Below are 20871 nucleotides of genomic sequence, written 5' to 3'. Positions count from 1 at the left end.
TAGAAGATTTAATTTCAAATTACTAGTGTGAACTGGTTTCATCTAGTAGACACCAGCCATGTGGTGTTCCCAGACCATTCTAGATAAGTAGTACTAGTAATAGCATATACCACTAATATAGCATGATTTGTTTGGACGCGATAACAAGAAAGCCAACAGCTTTACCACTCGGAGGGGTTCAGAGACAGCACAAGATACAATCACAGAATATGTATTTACATCTAGCTATATCATCTTCTGTAATGCACCAGGCACAAAATTTCCAGACGGCTTGCAACCGACATGGATAGGATGGGACTTCCCCAACTACTGTCTAATCCCCATATCATCTACTACTACATATAACCTCTGATGTTACTAAACATACCACAACAACGCACTTTACACAAAAGGCAGTGGTTTCAGAACTGCTTTACCTCGTTAGACTATCATCATGAAACCAAGAAGTTAAAGGCGATAAAAAGAACAGTCACTTGGCTAGCGTTAGTGCCCTGTCCAGAATCGGGACGGCAGCCATGAGTGCGCCGCCACAGAGAATGCACAGGAACAATGGTGGAACGCTCTGGTCGTCCGCGATGCCAACACAACGCGTGTGGTGCCAGACATCACATGCGTCGCACGCTACCATGCGCTCGCCATCGTCATCCTTCGCGCCACAGACACACCCCACCTCCCACATGTCAAGTCCACCCTGGCACCGCAGCAGAGTCTCCATATCTGCCCCATGACCATGCACACCGATCGTGTCTCCAGACTCTGCGCCACCAAGCACCACAGGGTCCCACTTCTCCCCAGAAATGCCATCAAGCGCCTCAGCCTGGAACTCCTCAAAGAAGCAGTAGGTATCACTCAATGCATGCTCAGCCTCGACAAGAAGCTCGCCTATAGATGTATGGAGTGGCACCACGACGATCTCCCCAGGTGGCATTGGCCGTGTAAGCTCAGCAGCTTCCCTTGGTTGGGGCCGCCACTCAACGAGAAACCTTAGTTGATCATCAGACTCATCATCAAGGCCCCAGCACTTCACCCAGTGCTTGCTGTCCAGCACAGCCTGCGCTGCCTCACTGAGAGCATCCACCATTGCTCGGTAGACGGCACGCATATCCCGCTCAGCATCCACTGTGCTTTGCCACTGTGCTTCAGGACGGGTACCTTCTACCTCAGCATCCATTTGCACTGGCTCTTCATATTCCTCAAGGCTAAACTGGAGCACACGGGTCACAGCGTTGGGCAGACGGCGGACAACATGGTTGCCAACAATGGTGTCACCAAGAGACTTGATGACAAAGTCAAGGAGACCAGTATCACCAATGTAACCCCTGGCAGCATCTCGCACTGCCTGTCTTGTCATCTCTGCATCATTTCCATGCTCAAGCAGCTTGTCAACAACCACCTCTGCGGCATCGAGCAGACGCTTCTTGGACCAACGACAGTGGAGCAGGTCAACCACATCCTCAAAGCGTTTGCATGGTTGCCTCAGCCTCTTCATCATACATGGCTTTGGCAGTAGGAATGCCAGACGAGGGCACCGCTTTGAAGGACCTGGTGAAAGGGGTGGTTCATGGTGCTTCCAGTCAAGGAGGCAGCGGAGGAACTCACGGACAGTAATCAGAGGTTTGTTGGAGAGGCGGCGGTAGATCGTGACCACACGACGGACATGTCGGCTGCGGAGATGGTCAACATGCAGGGAAGCCAGGGCTTCCAAAGCAGCAGCATAGGTGGGGGTAGACACGCTGAAGCAGCCCCTGGCAAGGCAGTATCCCCACCGGGTGAACCATGTCTCACCATTTGCCACACCAAGCAGAAGGCGGAGGTCCAGAGAGCGCTTCCGGGAAAAATCCACCAGAGACACGGCCCTGCATAGAAGGCATGAAAAAGCTAAGAAAACATATAAAGCGGTGATATCCATTGCATATATATCTTTATAAAGCTTACAGTTGAGAATCACCATGAATGCATGCAAAAAGTTTTCAAGTTCTGTACTATTTACTCCATTACCTCCTAAATGTACCATTGCAATCTTACATTAATCACATCTCAGAAATGCGCGGGGCCATGCTAATCTTCTCTGTATCGTTCCAATTTTATCGGATGTCCCCGAAGGGTGAAATGTTCCGTTTCGAAAAAAAAAAAATCTCAGAAATGCATATTAAAAGAATACAGATTAATCAGCTGTGCAGTTATGGTAGTACTTTATAACAGGTATATATGCAGGGAATATCTGGACAGTAAAGAAGTGGTGGAACTTGTTACCTGACACGGAGAGCAGAGCAGAGGCGATCCCAGATATCCATTATGTCACGACCAGAGAGGAAAATTGAGCCACCTTCACGGCCATGGAGAGTGACAAGATGACCAAAGCCATTGCTGTGGATCAGACCATGGAGGAGGTGGTCGTTGCGTCCAAGGAGGGTATCTGTGCCAAAATGCTGGTCCCAGTCGGCGTCCGCTGGGATGATGAAATGGTACCTCCGCTTTGATACCCAGTGATGGCTCCAACCTGAAATTGTTTGCATTTGTAATTACTGACGAGCCCATGGACAGAAAAATACAGTAGGAACCTACTCATCAATGTGCAAACTACCATTTTTCCTATATTGGAAATAAAACTTTAATAGGCTAGGGGTCATCATTGCAACCAGCATTGCTGTTTCAGGAAGGGTATTCAAAACAATTTGAAATAGGCAAGGTGGACCATCAAATCCGATCTAGGTAAAATGTGTAGCAAAAAACAACATCTACAGTTGCACATGCGAGAACAGGAAGCAAATGCAGTTGTTATGATCTATTCGCCGAAATTAGGATGCAATTCCGAACTGTTTAATACGCAGAAATGAACAGATTGCAAGAAAGCACTATCCCAAATCTCTAATCTGAAAACCGCGCGTTATCCTCAACCACGCCGACAGAAATTCATCCGGAAGAGTAACTCTAGTCATCCATTCGCCAAGATCAGACTCTAATCAAGAAGCTCTCGGGACAAAAACCTAACCACCACCACCACCCCCCCCCCCCCCCCCCCCCCCGATCAATTAATCACCCTCGAGAAGGTGCGAGCGCACTGACCGGCGCAGCGGCAGAAGTCGCAGAGCGGCGCGGAAGACGACGCGGCGAGGACCTCGATGGCGATGATGGGGACGACGGCGCCGGTGCGGTCATCCGAGAGGAACGCCCGCCACGCCGGCCCAGGGGAAGAAGAAGAAGAAGAAGCGGCGTCGTCCGCCGCGGCGGGGCCCCACTGCTTCAGCAGCCACCGGACGTTGTCCCGGAACGCGCCGCGCAGCGCGGCCGCGCCGCTGCCCGGGAAGTCCCGCAGCGGGTACACGCGGCCCACCGGCGCCGAGGCGGGCCTGTTGGCGGGCGCCGAGGCCGACGACGAGGAAGAGGAGGCGGAGGAGGAGGAGGAAGAAGCATCGAGCTGCGGCGGGTTCTCCGACGGCGGCGGTGGCGGCGGCGGCCGCGAGGCGGCAAGCCGCTTGAGCGCGCGGATGGACGGCATTGCCCGTCTCCCTATTCCTCTCTCCCTCTCTCTGTCCTGCGAGTGGGGGTTCAGGGTTTTGGATTTGTGGTTCTCGGCGGCAGGGGTGTTTCCGTAATCTGTGCGCCGCCGTGTGTGCGTGTCGTCGCAAGCGGTGCCGCGCTCCCCCACGGCCCACCCACTCCTAGTTCCAGAAATGCCGTGAGCCCGCGCGCTGCACTGACGCGCGGGGCCCATCCTACGGGTAGCCTTCCAGATTCCAAACTAGAGCTGCCAGAGAGTCAGAGAGACCTTGACGTTTCGGGCACGTTCGCGTACCCCTCTGCACTGCACGCCGTCGAAAATACAGCACCTTGAGTCCATGACAATTGGACCGGGGACCGTTGCAGAGCGGAGCACCGGAGCAGAGGGTCGAGGTTGTGGGGTGACGTGGAGCCGCGGCATTGGTGGTGGCTCGCTCTCGGGGCCCAGGGTTCAGACACGTCGGACCTCCCTCTTCGCAATTATTGATCGTGTCTTGTGCTGGTCAAAGCGATGTGCCAGCCCTGTTCTTTCTACTGCCTTCCCTGATTTTCAAACGGAACGACTTGCTTGAACGGCACGGAAACCCGCAGCGTGATTAATTCGTGCAAAACTGCATTCGGGAAAAGGCCTTGGTATATGTTTCAAGTAAATTCGACGCGTGCGAGCAGCTAGCGCCCCAGACAAGGAAGGCAAAACGCTTTCTCCTGGCGCGTCCCGAGTACGCAACCATGCATTGCCCGCGGCCCGAAATTATCCGCCACGGGTGGCGCACGGCGTGGGGTCTGGGGTGTATACGGCCGTTACTGTTTCACTGCATCAGTGTTGCACTGTTGCTACAGTATAGGACGCTGACGCTTAACGATGGCACATAAGATATAATTTGATGTGGAAGAGAGAGAATTGATCACAAGTGTTCTTTTAATTAAGACATGATCTCTTCACAAAAATGATAAGTCAAAGATAAGCCAAATTCACCGTTGTACTAGATTTACATTTTCTTATCATTTGTTTAGTTAATTTTATTTATCTAAGTATTAATTTTAAGATATAACACTAAGAGATAACCCATTGTACGAAAGTTTTTTTTTTTTTTAGTTGACATGAAACGTTTAAAATAAGACACTTGCGTGCCCTCGGCCTGCCGCGCCACAAAATCTCGTCTTCGTCGACTGGGGTCTGGGCCGCCTTATTTTCTTGTGCGGATTACCAACGGCAAGGGCAATGAGCCCGATCCACTCAGACTACCAGGCCTTGTTTACAAACGCCGATGCTTCCGGCTCCTCCTCCTTCTATTAGTAGATGTTTAAAGTACTATAACTCCGTAGATGTTTAAAGTCTGCCCTCAAGAACAAAAAACGAAAATGTTTACAGCCCTGTATGAACGATATGCTTCCAGCATTCTCCGGGATTACTTGCTTCCTTTGCAACGCCATCACCATCACGTATATAGCCAGCGGGCCGGGAGATGCCTTGCCTAAACACGCAGCTCGCGGATATACCAAACCCAAGGCTGCCATCCCGGTGTAACCTCAGATTCCCGGGGAGCCGTTTAAAAACCAGCCAGCCCCGCGCGCCCATGCAGAATCAAATTAAACCCAGTTGATTGATTTCCGTCAGCAGCCAGCAGGTAGCCGCCATGGCGATCATCGGGAACTACCACCACTCCGTCATAGCCTCGCGCGTGGCCATGTTCGCGCACCTGGTCTTCCTCGTCACCGCCGTGCTTATGCTCGTCTGGCTCCTGCGCTTCCGCGGCGGCATCAACATTCAGTCCGATGACCCCGACCAGATCTTCAACGTACGTAACGGATCGATGCATATGCCCCTATATAGCTTCTTCCCCTCCTCCCTATGCGTGTTCCTTTTGGTTTCTCGTACAAGCTACGGAAGAAGATCGTCGGTTTCCCACATCTTTGTCCGCTTTATTTGTAGACAACAATTGCAAGTGTTCAAATGTCGCATTTTGAGTTTGTGAAACAAAAATACGGTGAAGTGATTGTGAATTGTGATATTGATTTTTACGATTTGTAATGCAGGTCCATCCTTTTGTGATGACATGGGGGTTCATTCTTCTTATTGGAGAAGGTACGTCCAATGCACTACACTACCCTGAATTATGAACATCCTACGCCCTGTACTCCTACCAACTCCCAAACACAAACATCGCAAATTCGCAGCAGAACCATCAATTGCCAAAAGCACCTGAGATGTAGCAGCTGCTGTTGCTATTGCTGTTGCCATATGGGCCATAATTAATTCCACTTCTTTTATACTATGAGAACAAGAAAGTGCGAGTGTGTCACCACACTACATTTTACTAGGTCTTTCTAGGTGTTTGGTGGCTGCAAAATCACTGGCCCATCCTCATCCTGAACTGCCAATCAGTGTGTTTGGTGAGCGTCCATAGCCAAGGTCACCTCGGATTTTTCCCGATAACGACCAATGTCGATCGCTGCATTTACCTACCAAGTTCAGCCTTGCAACCGACGAACAGTTACCCCTCTGATTCTAAATTCTTTGACTCAAATTTGCCCAAATATAAATGTATAAATGTATCTATTTTTAAAAAGCGTCTAAATGTATGTAATATTTCGCCAACAATTTAGGATCGGAGAGAGTACGATCGTTCTCCTGCTTGATTGATTTTGAGCATGAGGAACCTGACGTATTCTAGAAATTTAGTAGCGATCGAGCACATAATTCAAAATTTGCAGCTAGAATAATCCGGATTTTTTTTGGCAGCCATACTGGCGTACACGACGGTCCCGATGAACCACCGGGCGCAGAAGGTGGTGCACATGCTGGTGCACCTGGTGGCCTTCATCCTGGGCGTCTTCGGCATCTACGCGGCGTTCAAGTTCCACGACGCGGCCGTGGCGCCGGACCTGGTGAGCCTCCACTCGTGGCTGGGCATCGCCGCCATCTCCCTCTTCGGCCTGCAGTGGCTCGTCGGCTTCGCCGTGTTCTGGATGCCTGGCACGCACGAGCACGCGCGCGCGGCCGCGGCGCCGGCGCACGTCATGGGCGGGCTCGCCGTGTTCCTGCTCGCCGTGTGCGCCGCGCAGACGGGGCTCGTCCAGAAGGGCGCCGCCGCCGCGCCAGGCACCGAGGCCAGGCTCATCAACGTCACGGGCGTCTTCATCCTACTCTACGGGGTCGCCGTCGCGTCCGCCGTCGCGCTGCGCAAGGCATTCTTGTAGATGGCATGGCATGGCGCCGTTGCCGATCGCGCTGTACATTTGTTTGATTGATCGGGTGCGTTTTCGCCATTTATGTATACGGCTGGGTGGTTTGCGTGGTGTGCGATGCATACTGTGTGTGTTCGATTCGTCCACGGAGAGATTTGAGACAGAACAATTGGATTTGTAAGGCTTATGGATTTGTCATTGGTCTTCTTCGCTTAATTGCGACTTGTTCGAATAGCAGCAGCTTCGAAGTTTCAAATGAAAAACGGAAGTGTGATGGATGGGCTTACAGTACCGGGGGCCTTTCTAGCCCAGCAGAAAGCTTTATATCCCGAAACCCATTGGGCCTTCGTCCTGCCTACAGTTCCTCCGATGCTGAGTAGTCTGCACCTGCCTACCTGACCATTCTGAAGGAAATTTCCGTCTGTCAGCAAATGTTTCAGGTACATTTTTTACTCTCTCTCTCTCTCACACACACAGCCCAAGGAGGAAGATCTTCTATTCTACGGAGCAGAAGCGCCCACAGGCCAGAGCCACAAACACAAAACAAATGGGTGTCCGTGTGCCAAGTCGTAAAAGTCAGTGCAAATAAGATGATACGACTAGCTAGCATAGCAAAGGTAAAAAAGGGAGAAACAAAGTGCCCGCTGACTTTGTAACAAGTGATGTTTCAGGCACCAGCAGATGCCGGCCGGTTTTCGCCCTAATAGCTAAATTTTAAGCCAGAAAGATGCGTATCTCGGTAAAGTCTTTCCCGGAAGATCACCGACAGAAAAAGGCGCACCCCAGCTCGGTGACGCGGAAGGGCACCAGAATGGCACTCACTGGCTGCGCATCATCCGTATCTGGCCACACATTTCGCTCGACTCCAGTGCGAGTGGCTCCGCCGCACACCACCGTCCAGTTTTTTTCTTTTCTGGGGGAACGAACCACCGGCTGGTTCTTGCAAACTTTGCCACATTGTTTTGGAGTACTGCTGTCAGATGCTGGACTGCATTTTACTACGTGCACTATTCCGCGATGCATAAGCGGGCTTAATACCATCCACAAGAGAAAAAAGACGAAAGGTTCAGCGATCGTGACGGATGCGAAGCCAGATATGAAACGAAAACCAGATGCTAGTTGAACACGAAGCAAACGAGCAACAGAGGCGACTGCTATGCGATCCGATCGAGGTCTAGTACTTGGGCTGCTGCCTGCTAGCGACCTGGCCTGCATGGGCCAATAATTGTAGTCCCTTCCAACAACCGGACTGTTTACCAGTCTGCATGACGAGGTTCCTTCTACATGCCCCAAATCGTAATCATCCTTGTACTGACGTGACTAGCAGATCGCCACTAACACCAATACGCCAAGATCGTCTCGGTTCGTAAGAAAAAAGAGAGCCCCCCCCGCCTCTGTGCCAGTGCGACCGATAATTGGCTACCTCGCGCACTGGTGCCATTTTCCTTTTGCATTATTTCTCCCGTGACGAATGATGGATCTGATCTTCTTCTTTTAACGTGTTTGTTTCACTCGCCATTTACCGGGAATGAACCTGCCGATCAGCCCGGTCCATCCTAGCAAGTTCATCACACACAGTCACAAGTTTTGAGCCGTCCGTTCGATGGATCCAATGGCAGACACCATTCTTGTACGTAGTTTCTTACACATGCACCGCTCCTATAGTTCATAGGAGAGAGAGTATCCCATTTGGCGCTTTGCGCCGTTTTGGTAATTCTGTTCAGGCTGGTCTGGTATCCCCTAGCTTTTCCAAAACAAAATAGAAAGCTTCCTAGGTGATTTGCATACACCACTAGCCCATATCAAACAGGGCCCCTCTAACTCCTCGGCTTTTTCTTGAAGAGAAAAAAGAGAGCAATTTGGAGCACACATGACACTTGGAAAAGGGGAACTCAAAGCTTGCTAGATTGGTGGCGGGTCCTTGGACCTTTCCTCGTCTTGCCAAAGAGATAAAGAGACATCTCGATCGGGGTCATTGAACCTTTGCACAACGATCCCCTGTTTCGCCTACTTCCGTCTGCTCATGAATATGCTGTCCTTGCTTGCAAGGATACAAAACCCTCTTGGAAAAGCAAAATCAGAAAGCTTTGCCACACATGGGCAAACCTGTCAAGCGTTTGGTTTCGAGCACATAATTGGCATTACACATGCTTCTAGGAAAAAACAAACTTCCGAATATCAAAACAACTGAAAAAGACTGCATGTGTAAATATATATTTGGGTCTTATATGCGCTTGTAAATTTTCTTGGAAAATATCATTTTAGCACAATGCATTCAAGTTAAGCGCTTATTTATTTACTCTTTTCTTTCAAGCCTTGAAAATTGCCTCTCTTTTCCTCTACAGCACACAATTGCCCTAGTATTTTTGCATGCGCACTTTACGAGCATGTAGAAAACTCAAGCATTTACATTTATTTTGTTCTTTTCAAAATGACATTTCTAAGCAATTTTTAAATTTGATGTTAATACCAGGATCACATACTGCGAGGAACCGTTTCGCCTTCGTTTACTACGGATGTGTGTTGTATATAATGATAACCATGGATTTTTATATTCATTGGAGCAAGGGTGTACTAAACTTGGCAACCAGGGTTGGATTACCAACTACGATTGACCGAAACCCATGTACACCTAGCAACTGCATCATAATAAAATGGGTTGAACTGGATCATGTCATCAACATGGTACAGTGATGGTTAAGTAAGTATCACTAATCAGATGTCTTAGTTTTTCTTCAACATCTAGGCGCTCATTTTTCCTGACAATTTTTTTTTCAAAAAAACAAACAAGTAGCCTAGTTTCCGTAATAGACAGATGAATTCGAGCCAAATCTAAATATAATTTATTATGTTGTGTGTGATTGTTCTTGAAAAACTGGATTAAGTCAAGTTCGATGAAAATCCGAATATTTAGACAAATTGGAAAGAAAAGAAAAATCGTTGCATATTAAAATTTATAGGGCACAGACACAATCTAACCTACCAGGGTTTTTTTACAAACACAGTAGGAACACAGATGCTCGTAACACGCGTGTATGCTCACTCCTATGAACGCACACACTACCATATGAGCACCTCCGAAAGACCGAACCTGCAGAGACCTATCAGGAATTTGAACCCTACTATTTCAGGATATCATCAAGGCGTGAATTAACACACACGTGTCCACCTCCATGACAATTTGCTGATCGAGGTACCTCGAGATGGATCTCCATTCCTAAATATAGAGCGTCTCCGTTTTTCAATATTTAGTTTCGACCACAGTTTATCTAACTATATGTAGATTACTTCATGCAAAATCTTTACCGATGAAAATGTCATTTGAATGTGAACCGAACACTACGAATAAACAATCCAGGTAGTAAATTAATCTTGGTACATATTATATGGGAGGATTTATCGGTCTGCTGTGCCATCGTAGTTTCATTTTCACTGTACGTCGGGGTGTCTAATTAGTAATGGCGCACGTCAGAATTCATTATGTAGCCCCCTTGTTTGCCCAAATGGTTCCAAATCCTGACGAGTCATCAGATTCCGAGTACTACCAGTAGTCAACATCACATTCTCTTTGAGTGTAAAAAAACATCACATTCCTCTTTTTTTTTCCTTCTATAAAATTATCAACATCACGGAGCGTAGTTGGATCGATCAAACAAGGCACCGGCGTTGAAGGCTTTTATTCTCATCGACATATCGTGGTGTAAAAGGGCAACCATTCACCCTTGTGATGATGCGCGTGCGACTCGGATCGAGCTTATCCGTTGGAAGCACCCTAAAAAAGCCGTCATTCACGAGCAAGCTTCCCCCGCGGTACTTGCTTCCGTTCGTGTTCGTTCCACGGCGCCATGATGGCGCTGCCCCGAATTTACCCGTCTCCTGTATGATGATCAGACGGTGAATGGATGGATCGGTGGGGGGGCACGGCTGGCATCGTTTTCCAAGTGGTTCTTTGCACGGTCGGAGGCTCGAGATGTAGCTTCCCTTTCAGGTGCTCTGCGGCCTTGGCAGGTTAGGACTGAGAAACTTCTTGTGTAAAGGGGTTCTGTTGTCTTGCAGGCATTAGTTGATGCTAATTAAGCTGCATGCGGAAGCATCTAAGCAAACATTTCACCGTCGTACTTCACGAGCAAGTGAGCAACATAGTACTACTAGTCATTGCATATAGTGGAGTAGCAGAGGACTACTCCACAAGCAGGATTTTTGTCGTGACACATCATCACGCAACGCATGGCAGTCAAATCAACAATCTTTCCCTCGGAGTTGGCCAGGTTAAATTAGCATCGATTCGGTCCTAGGAGCCAAAGGAGCCCTGTATCTGTATGTATATATAGCGAGAGTGACCACCGCACCTGGGAGCCGGTTCCACAGAACAGTGGTGCAGGGAGGGACCGGACTAGTGGCATCAATAAACCTAACCTGCGTGTGGTGTAGCGCGAGCAAATGTTGTAAAATACCTCTCCCTCCGATCCAAAATAAAATAAGTGACGTGAATCTGTCGCTTAGGTTTACACGCGAGATACTCCTGCCGCAAGTAAAAAGCGAGTACTCCAAAACCAGCACTGCCGGGCACAGGGGCACCCGAGCACGAGCACGAGGTGCATGGCAGGGACCCCCATCAACGATTGTGGCCACCTTGGCTTCACGTGACAGCAGGCTGCAGCCAGCCTCGTGGGACGGAAGGCCACCTTTGCGTGGCTAGCTAATTTGGAGTAGGACTCGTGCCCCCCCCTCCCTCTTCCTTCCCTCCTGCGTGCAGCGTAGTGGTGGTCTCGCCTGCCACCAACCAGGCGCCGGCCGGTCGGCTTGGCCCAAACCCTCTTTGGCATGGGCATTCCCGGCCGTTGCGGTGGGCACGTACGTAGATCGACCCAAATCTCGACACGCACAGTGTGTGTGTGCGCGTATTTACAGCCAGTCATTTTTCGCGTGTTACTCTCAAAAGAAATTGCGTGATTTTATTGGTAATAGACATGTAAGGGGGGCATAAACGGCGTAACGCAAGCTCTACCATGAGAGTCAATCTAAAAAAAACTCTGCGATGAGAAGTTTTTTTCGGTATCATGCACCAGCTAAACAGTGCAAACACCTCAGCGTCCCCTATAAGGGTCACCCGTTGGACATGGCCTAAGGCTTAGTTTAGTGTTGATGACCGGTCATGCTGAATCTATTTTAAGAGTTATTTTAATGTAATCTACTGTAAAAAATACAGGTACTACAATCATAGTTTTTTTAGCCACACAATGAAATAGATAAACATAAGTGTAGTACTATGTGATCAGGAGAATCCATCAAAACGTAGTCTAAAAATAAGGATCTTGCCATCAGTTTAGAAACAAGCGCCATCCGCGAATTAGCGTATATACGACGGCAGGATACTGCCGTACTTGTGTGGCAAGAGTTAAAAAATGCTACGTATGCAAACATAAACTGCTCGCTACGTATCAGTAGCTACCCCTTACGCGAGCTCCTGTGCAACTTGGCCAGTCAAATTTGCATAAACAAGTGGGATCCGGTCTGACCGAGCCGTAGGCTACTACGGAGTAACTCTAGAACACAGTAGATGCCCTTAAAAATGGAGCTATTCGTTGTTTAATCGGTTACCCAGGCATGCGGCCTAAAACAACACGTCCTCACCAAAATAATACACGTCGAGATGCTTTTGGCGATTAAAATACGTTAGCCAAAACAGTAGGAGTACGTACTGCATTCTTCTATTGCGGAAATGTTCGAGCCTTTCCCCGCATATAGAAAGCGATCGTGTTCTCTGAACCTCGCACGCCGTGCTTTAGGACATTCTGTACTTTTACGGCTTGGAAACCAAGGCACAAACGGAATAGTATATCGAAGCGATATGACCCGGTCGGTGAGCCGCAGTTCAATCTTGCACTTGTTTTTGTGCATATCTCGGTGAGGTCCCGGCGTCGTGCGTGGCGAGGCGAACGTCGTGGGCTCGTGGGGGATTCCGTATTTCCGTATGGTGAACTTGCCCACAGAGAGGAAAGGCGCACATGGGTGCAGATATGGGATTTCTTTTTAAATAGGGTTCCGATTGTTAGATAAGCGCGTAGCTCAGTTTGCAAGTTAGCACGACATGCAACAGCTTAAAAATGATTGAGCTCCCGTTCTATATATGCTAACACTATGCTAATATGCATGCTAGTTGACAAGATCCTACCGACAGAGATATACTTGATTCTATACTTGAGCTCCCATCATCTGGCGAACCAGTAGCTGGGTTGGAAGCTCGAGCCATGCAATTATGCAGTCCAACCGCGCCGGGTTTTTCCGATAACGGAAGAGTTTCCGATAACGGAAGAGCAAATGCGCATTTCGGATCAGGCAAGACAGGGATCCTCTCTTTTTTCGTTTTGCTAAAAGAACACGAATATGTGCGATCACGGCGGGGAAAGTGAAAAAAAAAGGCAAATCGGAAGAGATTTGGCCCGAGGAGGCCGAGAGAGAGCACTGTGTTGACTATTCCATCAGCACTTTCCCACCACTCTCTCCTCCGTTTCTGGACCGTGGGTTGGGCCCACGCCCCAGATTTGCCCGAGCCGGCCGGCGGCCCCTGCCCTGCCCTGCCCACGCAACACAAACCGCCGAGACCGCGACGCGCGCACCAGAGCTCTGCTCAACTGCTGCTGCCCGCGACCGCGCGTCCCCACACACGGCCCCCTCCCCACTTGAGAAAAAGCCAAGGAATCACCGTATCCCGGGCGAGGAATCAGAGCCACCAGCAGCCGCACCCGCCCGGCTCGGGTCGTGAAACCGGGTGCTTCTGGCGTCGGGGCCGGCGGAAACCGGGCGTACGTAACCGTGTTGTTCGATCGATTGGGTTGGGTGGGTGTGGGGTTCGAGATAAGGGAAAGCAACGGGACAGCGGCAACGACACGCCGAGGCGAGGCAGCGACGCGACGCGACGACGGTGGGCGCTCCGCTGCTACGGGGCTGCCTGGGCAGGCAGAGCAAAGCCGCAAAAGGCATGTTGGGCCCGCCGCGGAGGAGGGACAGGGTAGAGAGATAGAGGGAAAAGACTGGGCTTATTTTAGTCGCGGCGTATCTCGTAAAATCCAGGAAATTCGATTCACTGGACGCCTGCCCGTGGCTCGTCTGTCTCAGCTCCTCCTGCCTCTGTTTCCTTCCCTCTGCTGCTTGCCTGCCCCTCGCGAAAAGCAACAAAACACACATCAAAGCAAGCAGCAGCGAGAGGAGGACGGAAAAGGCGAGAGGCTTCTTCTTCTCTCTCTCTCTCTCTCTCTCTCTCTCTCCATCTCACAGGCTCAAAGCGGAGCAGGGCGCAGCAGCAGCAGCCGCTGTCCTGTCTCCTCCTCGTGGTTCGGGTTGGGTTGGGTTGGCTTTGGGTGGTTGGTGTGGGTTTGCTGCGGCGCATGTGAATTGGGGATGGGAGGAGGAGGAGGAGGGGAGGCCGCGGCGGCAACGACGGCGGTGGTGGAGGAAGATGGGGAGGCGGGGAAGGGGAAGAAGGGGTGGCGCGCCAAGGTGAAACTGAGCAGGGTGCTGGTGGTGCTGTGGGTGGTGGCGGCGTCGGCGCTCTGGCTGGGGCTGCACTGGCGCTTCCGCCGCGCCGCGCTGCGCAAGGCCGAGGAAGGCATCGTGTGCATGTGCGAGGAGCGCGCGCGCATGCTGCAGGACCAGTTCGCCGTCTCCGTCAACCACGTCCACGCCCTCGCCATCCTCGTCGCCACCTTCCACTACGAGAAGCAGCCGCCCGCGCTCGACCAGGTCCGTCCTCTCCCCCCCGCTCGATCGCTCGCTGCCTAGCTACCTACCCATGTGTACTTGCAGCTTCGAGTTATTGGCTATTGCTTCCGCAGTTCCACTGCTGTTTGCTGCTTCCTGTGGTTCCCTTGGTACGTGCTCCGATTCTCTGCGGATTTGCCACCGTTGGGTGTCGAATACTCAAACAAGGCTGCTGCGCTCTATCCTTGCTTGCTCTGCGCCCGTAATTAATCGCCTGTCTTATGAGTCCTTCTTGCCTCTTCCATAATTCCATTTGATAATATACCTTGACTAGGTAGTACTGCTAGTAGTACATGCTCTGCTTCTGCGCGCTGCGGCCACTTCATTTAATTTTGTGAGAGCTTTTCATGCCTGCCATGGAAGCACATGCTACTGTGCAGGCCTTCTTAAACCGAGCTCCATTTTACTGGGTGCTATAGTTCTATTTGACTGACTGCCGTTGCGAGTTTGCTTGTCGTCCGAGTTGTTTTGTCTTTAATGCGGTTGTTTGAGCAGGACACCTTCGCGGACTACACGGCGAGGACGTCGTTCGAGAGGCCGCTGCTGAGCGGTGTGGCGTACGCGCAGCGGGTGATGAACGCGGACAGGGAGAGCTTCGAGCGGCAGCAGGGGTGGATCATCAAGACCATGAAGCACGAGCCGTCCCCGGTGCAGGACGAGTACGCGCCGGTGATCTACTCCCAGGAGACCGTGTCGTACATCGAGGGGCTCGACATGATGTCCGGCGAGGTCTGCAGTGGTTTCCCTTTGGTTTCTTGGGGTTTCAGTTTGTTCAATGTTGTTGGCGGACTCTGAATATTGGTGTTTGTATTTCTGCTGCAGGAGGACCGGGAAAACATCTTGAGGTCGAGGGCGACAGGGAAGGCCGTTCTTACGAGACCATTCAGGCTCATGTCGAATCACCTGGGTGTTGTATTGACATTTCCTGTCTACCTTGTGGATCTTCCTCCAGATGCCAAGGTGGAGGATCGTGTTGCTGCTACCGCAGGGTGAGGTTATCTCCCGAACAATTCATTCCACTTCTATGTGGAATGACTGCATAATCGCGGTTGTCTGCTCATAAAAAAAGCACACATTAGCACATTATGAACGCATTAGGAGTTGATGCTCTCATTTGGCACTTTCTGTTCACAATATTATTGAAGTACAGAATGGATCCTTTTTTACATGTATCTTTGCTTATATCTTGATTTTATTCAACAGATACCTTGGAGGTGCTTTTGATGTAGAGTCACTGGTGGAAAACTTGTTGAGGCAGCTAGCTGGTAATCAGGAGTTGGTGGTGAACGTTTATGATGTCACAAACCATTCAAACCCTCTTGTCATGTATGGGTCTGAAGTTCCTCTTGGTGCCCCCTCACCCTCACACATCTGCATGCTAGATTTTGGTGATCCATTCAGAAAGCACCACATGATATGCAGGTATGCATGCGTGCATTGATCATTGATTTTCTCATAATACATTATGGAATTATATTTTTGATATCTTACTGTCCATAAATGTGTGCAGATACAGAAACAAGCATCATGTTCCGTGGTCTGCTATTACTACTCCATCTGGTGTCTTCGTTATATGTATGCTTGTGGGCTACATAATATATGCTGCTTGGACTCACTATGATAATGTTAAGGAAGATTGCCGGAAAATGGAAGCTCTGAAAAAACGGGCAGAAGCAGCTGATGTTGCTAAATCTCAGGTCCGGTTAGTTGGAAGTTACTTTCTGTCAAAGATATTACAAGTTTTTTCTGTTCTAAATATTTTTCTTTATCAATGGCAGTTCCTTGCAACTGTTTCTCATGAGATCAGGACACCCATGAATGGCGTACTAGGTGATTTTTTTTAATGATTATTATGCATCCCAGGTTATTCTTTAGGTAATTTAGTTCTGATGAGGGAATTGGGGTGATTTATGCTTTTGTTTTTGTAGGAATGCTTGATATGCTATTAGACACAGAGCTGAAGTCAACCCAGAGGGATTATGCACAAACTGCTCAAGTCTGTGGAAAGGCACTGATATCCCTAATCAACGAAGTGCTTGACAGGGCCAAAATTGAAGCTCGCAAGTTAGAGCTAGAGTCTGTACCGTTTGACCTTAGGTCCATTCTTGATGACGTCGTCTCGCTATTTTCTTCGAAGTCAAGCGAGAAGGGAATTGAGGTTAGTTTAACTGCATCCATTAATGATTAGAAACAGATCACCAGGCATGCTGAAGCGTGATCTTACCACCCACTATTTGCTAGTGGCATATCTTTGTTTATTCGCTTTCCTAAGATTTCCCTGCATTTCTGGAATGATCATGCTTTGCTTAGTTAACTTATTGATTGGTCTCCTAATTTGAGCTAGTGTATCTTCGTCTACTTGTTTTCCTAAGATTCTCTGTATTTCAGGAGTGCGCCATCCTTTGTTAACTTATTGATTGGTCTCCTAATTTCCATGTACTCTTTTTCAACTTGTAGCTTGCTGTTTACGTCTCTGAAAGAGTTCCCGAACTCCTGTTGGGCGATCCTGGAAGGTTTCGGCAGATAATTACAAACTTAGTTGGGAACTCAATTAAGGTAAGTGTGTGTTGAAGCCCATCTTCTCTCTTGCAAAAAAGAAGATGCCCATATAAACATGTCCTCTGTTATTTTAGATAATAGAAGACTATAGATTGGATATCAAAGACATGCATTTACTTAATACACTAAAGTTCAATTACAGTATAGCTTATATTGTGGTATTCTTGTTACCTTGTCACAGTTTACAGAACGGGGCCACATTTTTGTGCAAGTTCACCTGGCAGACCACTCAAATCTTGCAACGGAAGCAAAAGTTGAACCAGTTGTGAATGGCATCAATGGACATAAAGATGAGACGAGTACGATATCCTCAAGTGTGTCTCACAATACGTTGAGTGGTTTTGAGGCTGCTGACAGCAGAAATAGCTGGGAAAACTTCAAACTCTTACTTTCTTATGAGACAAATGAGATGCCGTATGGAAGTGAGTCAGATAAAGTGACTCTTGTAGTAAGTGTGGAAGATACAGGGATAGGTATACCGATTCATGCCCAAGACCGTGTCTTCACACCTTTCATGCAAGCTGATAGTTCAACATCTAGAAATTACGGTGGAACTGGAATTGGATTGAGTATTAGCCAGTGTCTTGTTGAACTAATGGGTGGTCAGATAAACTTTGTCAGTCGACCCCAAGTTGGGAGCACATTCACATTCACTGCAGTTCTCCAAAGGTGTGAGAGAAATGCTATTAGTGTCAGTAAGTCTGCTTTGTTGCATCCTCTGCCATCCAGTTTTAAAGGTTTATCTTCACTGTTGGTTGATAAAAGACCAGTAAGAGCAACGGTAACGAAGTATCATTTGCAAAGGCTGGGAATTGCCTCGAAATCTGTGGGTACCATTGAACTAGCACTTGGTGCGTTGTCTGGGAGGAATGGAAGTTTGCTAACCAGGTACTTATCGCAGTTAGAACTTACATCATACATGCTCCCTAAATTACAAATGTGAAGTGAGAGTTACCAGCTTTAGACAAAAGGATTTTTTTAAAGTAAAGCATGTTTGCATAATAATAAAAAATTAACTTCTTTCAAAACGGATGTTTGCTTTACAAGAATTTGGTTGCAAACAGGTTACATAGTAATGGTTGTAGGCAATAATGTTGACCTCATCGCAGCATGATTTTGTAAAATGCATTGTTCGATTTGCTTATATATCACTGCAACTACTTTTGAGTTATTCTATTCTCGCCAAAAATAATATTGAATTGAATTTTCATTTTACGGTGGCGAGTCTTTCTTTCTTGAAAAAATAGGTAGTTTTGTTATTTTCTAAGTATCTGCACTTTAGTACCTATGATACTTGATGTCTTTGTATGTCCAGTTTTCTCCAATCTTTCTCAATGTGGTATGAATTTGTTGTGCAGCATGCCTAGGAAGCAAATTTCCATGTTATTAATTGAGAGTGACTCATGGGGCTTAAAGATGGATGTTCCCTTACATACCAGACTTCTGGAGATGAAACAGAACGGGTCTGAAACTGTGTTCCCCCCAGTTATCCTACTTGCATCTGCAGAATCAGACAAAATGAAGGCAAAATATGCAGTTGATTCTGTGATCACAAAGCCTCTGAAAGCAAGCACACTTGCAGCTTGTCTATTCCAAGCACTTGGTATCAGTATCACACAGGCACACAGAGAGAAACATCATGACTCAAGTCCTCTGCATGGGTTGCTTCTTGGAAAGAACATATTGGTTGTTGATGACAACAAGGTGAACCTTAGAGTGGCTGCTGGTACACTAAAGAAATATGGGGCAAAGGTGGAGTGCGTGGAGAGTGGCAAAGATGCTCTTGCCCTTCTACAAGTTCCACACAAGTTTGATCTTTGTCTAATGGACATTCAGATGCCAGAGATGGATGGGTAAGTTTGTGTGACATGAAAGAATTTTCTTGTGAAGTTGAGCATTTTTATTATTATTTCGCATGTGACGCCAAAACATGAAACTCATCTGCGGTAGTGCCACTTGTAACTCATAGCAACCATGAACTGTACTAGTCACACAACTACCTGTTTTTACTTATTTTCTGTTTGTTTTTAAACAAAATATTTTTCTTTTTATTCATTTTGGGACGGAGGGAGTATATATCTTCTTGATGCCTATCACTGGCTAGAATGGGCCCAAATTCCAAGGTTCAGTTTAACATATGGTTAAATAGAAAACTGTGGTTCTGCAAAATGAAAAAAGGAAAACTGTGCATAGCTTTTGAAAATTTAAACCCCCAATTAAGGTTTGTGTTCTATCTAATACTAGTGATTGCAGCATTTACGCAAGTGTTTTGGCAATGATTATCATATCTAAACTAGTACGTAGAAATGTGCGGTTCGCGGGTGATTAATTCGAGCTGATATCTCTTGTGTAACTAGTACATGGTTGCTATGAACGTTATTTGAAGCAGCAAGTGATTAGGTAACGGCGCCCCATATCACTTTGTAATGAACTCTTTTGTGCTACCCTGTTTGATTATATCTTGTATGATGTCTAGTTTAGGAGCCGAACTGGACTCTTGCTAAATGGTTGGATGCAATTCGATCTCTTTTTCAACCAGTTGTATACTTGTATTGGTTGGTTTAATTAATGAAATCGGGAATTTACTCCCTTTTGTGGAACTTTAATATATGTTTGTTTGATATGCTAGGTTCGAGGCAACCCGGCAAATACGGGCAATGGAAGCAAAAGCACATGACCAGGAGGACGATGCTTATAATTCAGAAGCAGACAGCACAGCAAAGAGGGCCGAATGGCACCTGCCTGTCCTGGCAATGACTGCCGATGTTATACAGGCGACCCACGAGGAATGCACAAAGTTTGGGATGGATGGCTATGTCTCAAAACCCTTCGAGGAGAAGCAGCTCTTCCAGGCAGTGGAGAAGTTCTTGGGACCTAGCATTTCCAGCTGACAGCAAGCAACAGATTGTACGTTGATTGGGTGGAGCTCTGTCTGAAATGGAGGTTATGTTCTTCCATTTTGCATAATTCCTTAACCGAGAATACACTCTGATAATGATGGAACCGCGCTGGTCGTAGCTCCAAAATATGCACAGGCGATCGAATTCATGGTGAGGCGTGCAGTCAAGACAACAGAGTTGTACATGTAGTATTGTATTGGCAGCCAAGCTGGCAAGCCCTGTTATATCATAATCTAGCAGAAACATATGTCAAGGGTGAGCACTGCATGGGCCTTCGGCCTTCAGTGTTTTTGGAGCAGCATGCGTGCTGCATAGTTTTTTTGTACAGTTTCCACGGTTTTTCTGCTCCGGTCCGCTGTTGACTCGAGGGAGGCATGCCTGCTTTGCTGGGTGAGGCTGGGAAAATTTGAGATTAGTTTTTGGCTATCCTACATTGTACTGGAAAACAATCCAGTACGTGTGGATTAAGCTGATGTAAATGGCGCGATGCATTTCCATATGGATACGTAGTATGAAGGAATTTCAATTGCTGAATCACTCTCAATGTTCATATATCTCCTTCAGTTGTGTTCAAGCAATAATATCCTGAGAAAACAGCCCTCCAAAGTAAAATTTGGAAGGCGATCATTTTTTGCTACGAATTTGTAACCTGGACTCCATACCACTCACTCTATATGCATTCTAAGCAGTGCAGTGCTCACCGTGATGTTGTTACCAAGACCAAGCAATAGGTTGTCAGGAAAGTGTCGTGAACTGGAAGTCTGGAAGGTTGATTGTCAAGAAATTGTTGTGTCCTGAACTGGAAGGTTCACCGCTTCGGTGCTTATCGCCTTATCCCACTATTCTTTTCCAGCTTGGGCTCACGAGCTTCAACGTTCGTCGGAGCAACGGTTCGAGCTAATGGAAAGCTCTAGGTTTGGTAGGCTCGGTCGTGAACTGGAAGGTTGAGGTCTGAGGAGTG

At 48.0% G+C, this 20871-nt stretch overlaps 3 protein-coding genes and 1 non-coding gene across 4 annotated transcripts; 2 read left to right on the top strand and 2 right to left on the bottom strand.

The window, feature by feature from the left end:
• Nucleotides 1–141: 141 nt before the first annotated feature.
• LOC100825045 (PHD finger protein MALE MEIOCYTE DEATH 1) lies at nucleotides 142–3715 on the bottom strand. The gene is made up of 3 exons (XM_014896658.2): nucleotides 3067–3715; nucleotides 2254–2500; nucleotides 142–1856 (listed from the first exon to the last, which is right to left on the bottom strand). Exons 1-3 carry the CDS (start codon nucleotides 3713–3715, stop codon nucleotides 470–472), a joined length of 2283 nt encoding a protein of 760 aa, XP_014752144.2. The 3' UTR covers nucleotides 142–469.
• LOC112270354 lies at nucleotides 2006–2109 on the bottom strand. Its single transcript, XR_002962745.1, has one exon. It is a non-coding gene; the product is annotated as a U6 spliceosomal RNA (small nuclear RNA).
• A 1279-nt stretch (nucleotides 3716–4994) lies between the features above and the next one.
• Nucleotides 4995–6906, top strand: LOC100824740 (probable transmembrane ascorbate ferrireductase 3). The gene is made up of 3 exons (XM_003559447.4): nucleotides 4995–5300; nucleotides 5539–5587; nucleotides 6245–6906. The coding sequence occupies exons 1-3, from the start codon at nucleotides 5139–5141 to the stop codon at nucleotides 6700–6702; spliced, it is 669 nt and encodes a 222-aa protein (XP_003559495.1). The 5' UTR covers nucleotides 4995–5138; the 3' UTR covers nucleotides 6703–6906.
• On the top strand, nucleotides 6713–20464 carry LOC100834755 (probable histidine kinase 4). The gene is made up of 12 exons (XM_024456729.1): nucleotides 6713–6757; nucleotides 13549–14433; nucleotides 14947–15180; nucleotides 15274–15440; nucleotides 15655–15873; nucleotides 15962–16148; nucleotides 16230–16281; nucleotides 16380–16609; nucleotides 16909–17007; nucleotides 17192–17898; nucleotides 18369–18863; nucleotides 19640–20464. Exons 1-12 carry the CDS (start codon nucleotides 6713–6715, stop codon nucleotides 19899–19901), a joined length of 3582 nt encoding a protein of 1193 aa, XP_024312497.1. The 3' UTR covers nucleotides 19902–20464.
• The last annotated feature ends 407 nt before the right edge of the window (nucleotides 20465–20871 follow it).

This window comes from Brachypodium distachyon, chromosome 1 (assembly GCF_000005505.3).
Source record: "Brachypodium distachyon strain Bd21 chromosome 1, Brachypodium_distachyon_v3.0, whole genome shotgun sequence".
Taxonomy (NCBI): domain Eukaryota; kingdom Viridiplantae; phylum Streptophyta; class Magnoliopsida; order Poales; family Poaceae; genus Brachypodium; species Brachypodium distachyon.
Note: the sequence above shows the minus strand (reverse complement) of the source record. Positions and strands in the feature narration are given on the sequence as shown.

Bases quoted from the DNA above. Each gene is read 5' to 3' on its own strand.
- LOC100825045 (XM_014896658.2), bottom strand. From the start codon at position 3,715: ATGGGCCCCGCGCGTCAGTGCAGCGCGCGGGCTCACGGCATTTCTGGA. The intron at 2,501-3,066 runs GTCAGTGCGCTC...AAACAATTTCAG, and splicing joins CGACTTCTGCCGCTGCGCCG to GTTGGAGCCATCACTGGGTA. The intron at 1,857-2,253 runs GTAACAAGTTCC...CCTTCTATGCAG, and splicing joins TGCTCTGCTCTCCGTGTCAG to GGCCGTGTCTCTGGTGGATT.
- LOC100824740 (XM_003559447.4), top strand. From the start codon at position 5,139: ATGGCGATCATCGGGAACTACCACCACTCCGTCATAGCCTCGCGCGTG. The intron at 5,301-5,538 runs GTACGTAACGGA...TTTGTAATGCAG, and splicing joins ACCCCGACCAGATCTTCAAC to GTCCATCCTTTTGTGATGAC. The intron at 5,588-6,244 runs GTACGTCCAATG...TTTTTTTGGCAG, and splicing joins CATTCTTCTTATTGGAGAAG to CCATACTGGCGTACACGACG.
- LOC100834755 (XM_024456729.1), top strand. From the start codon at position 6,713: ATGGCGCCGTTGCCGATCGCGCTGTACATTTGTTTGATTGATCGG. The intron at 15,441-15,654 runs GTGAGGTTATCT...TTTATTCAACAG, and splicing joins CGTGTTGCTGCTACCGCAGG to ATACCTTGGAGGTGCTTTTG. The intron at 16,282-16,379 runs GTGATTTTTTTT...TTGTTTTTGTAG, and splicing joins ACCCATGAATGGCGTACTAG to GAATGCTTGATATGCTATTA.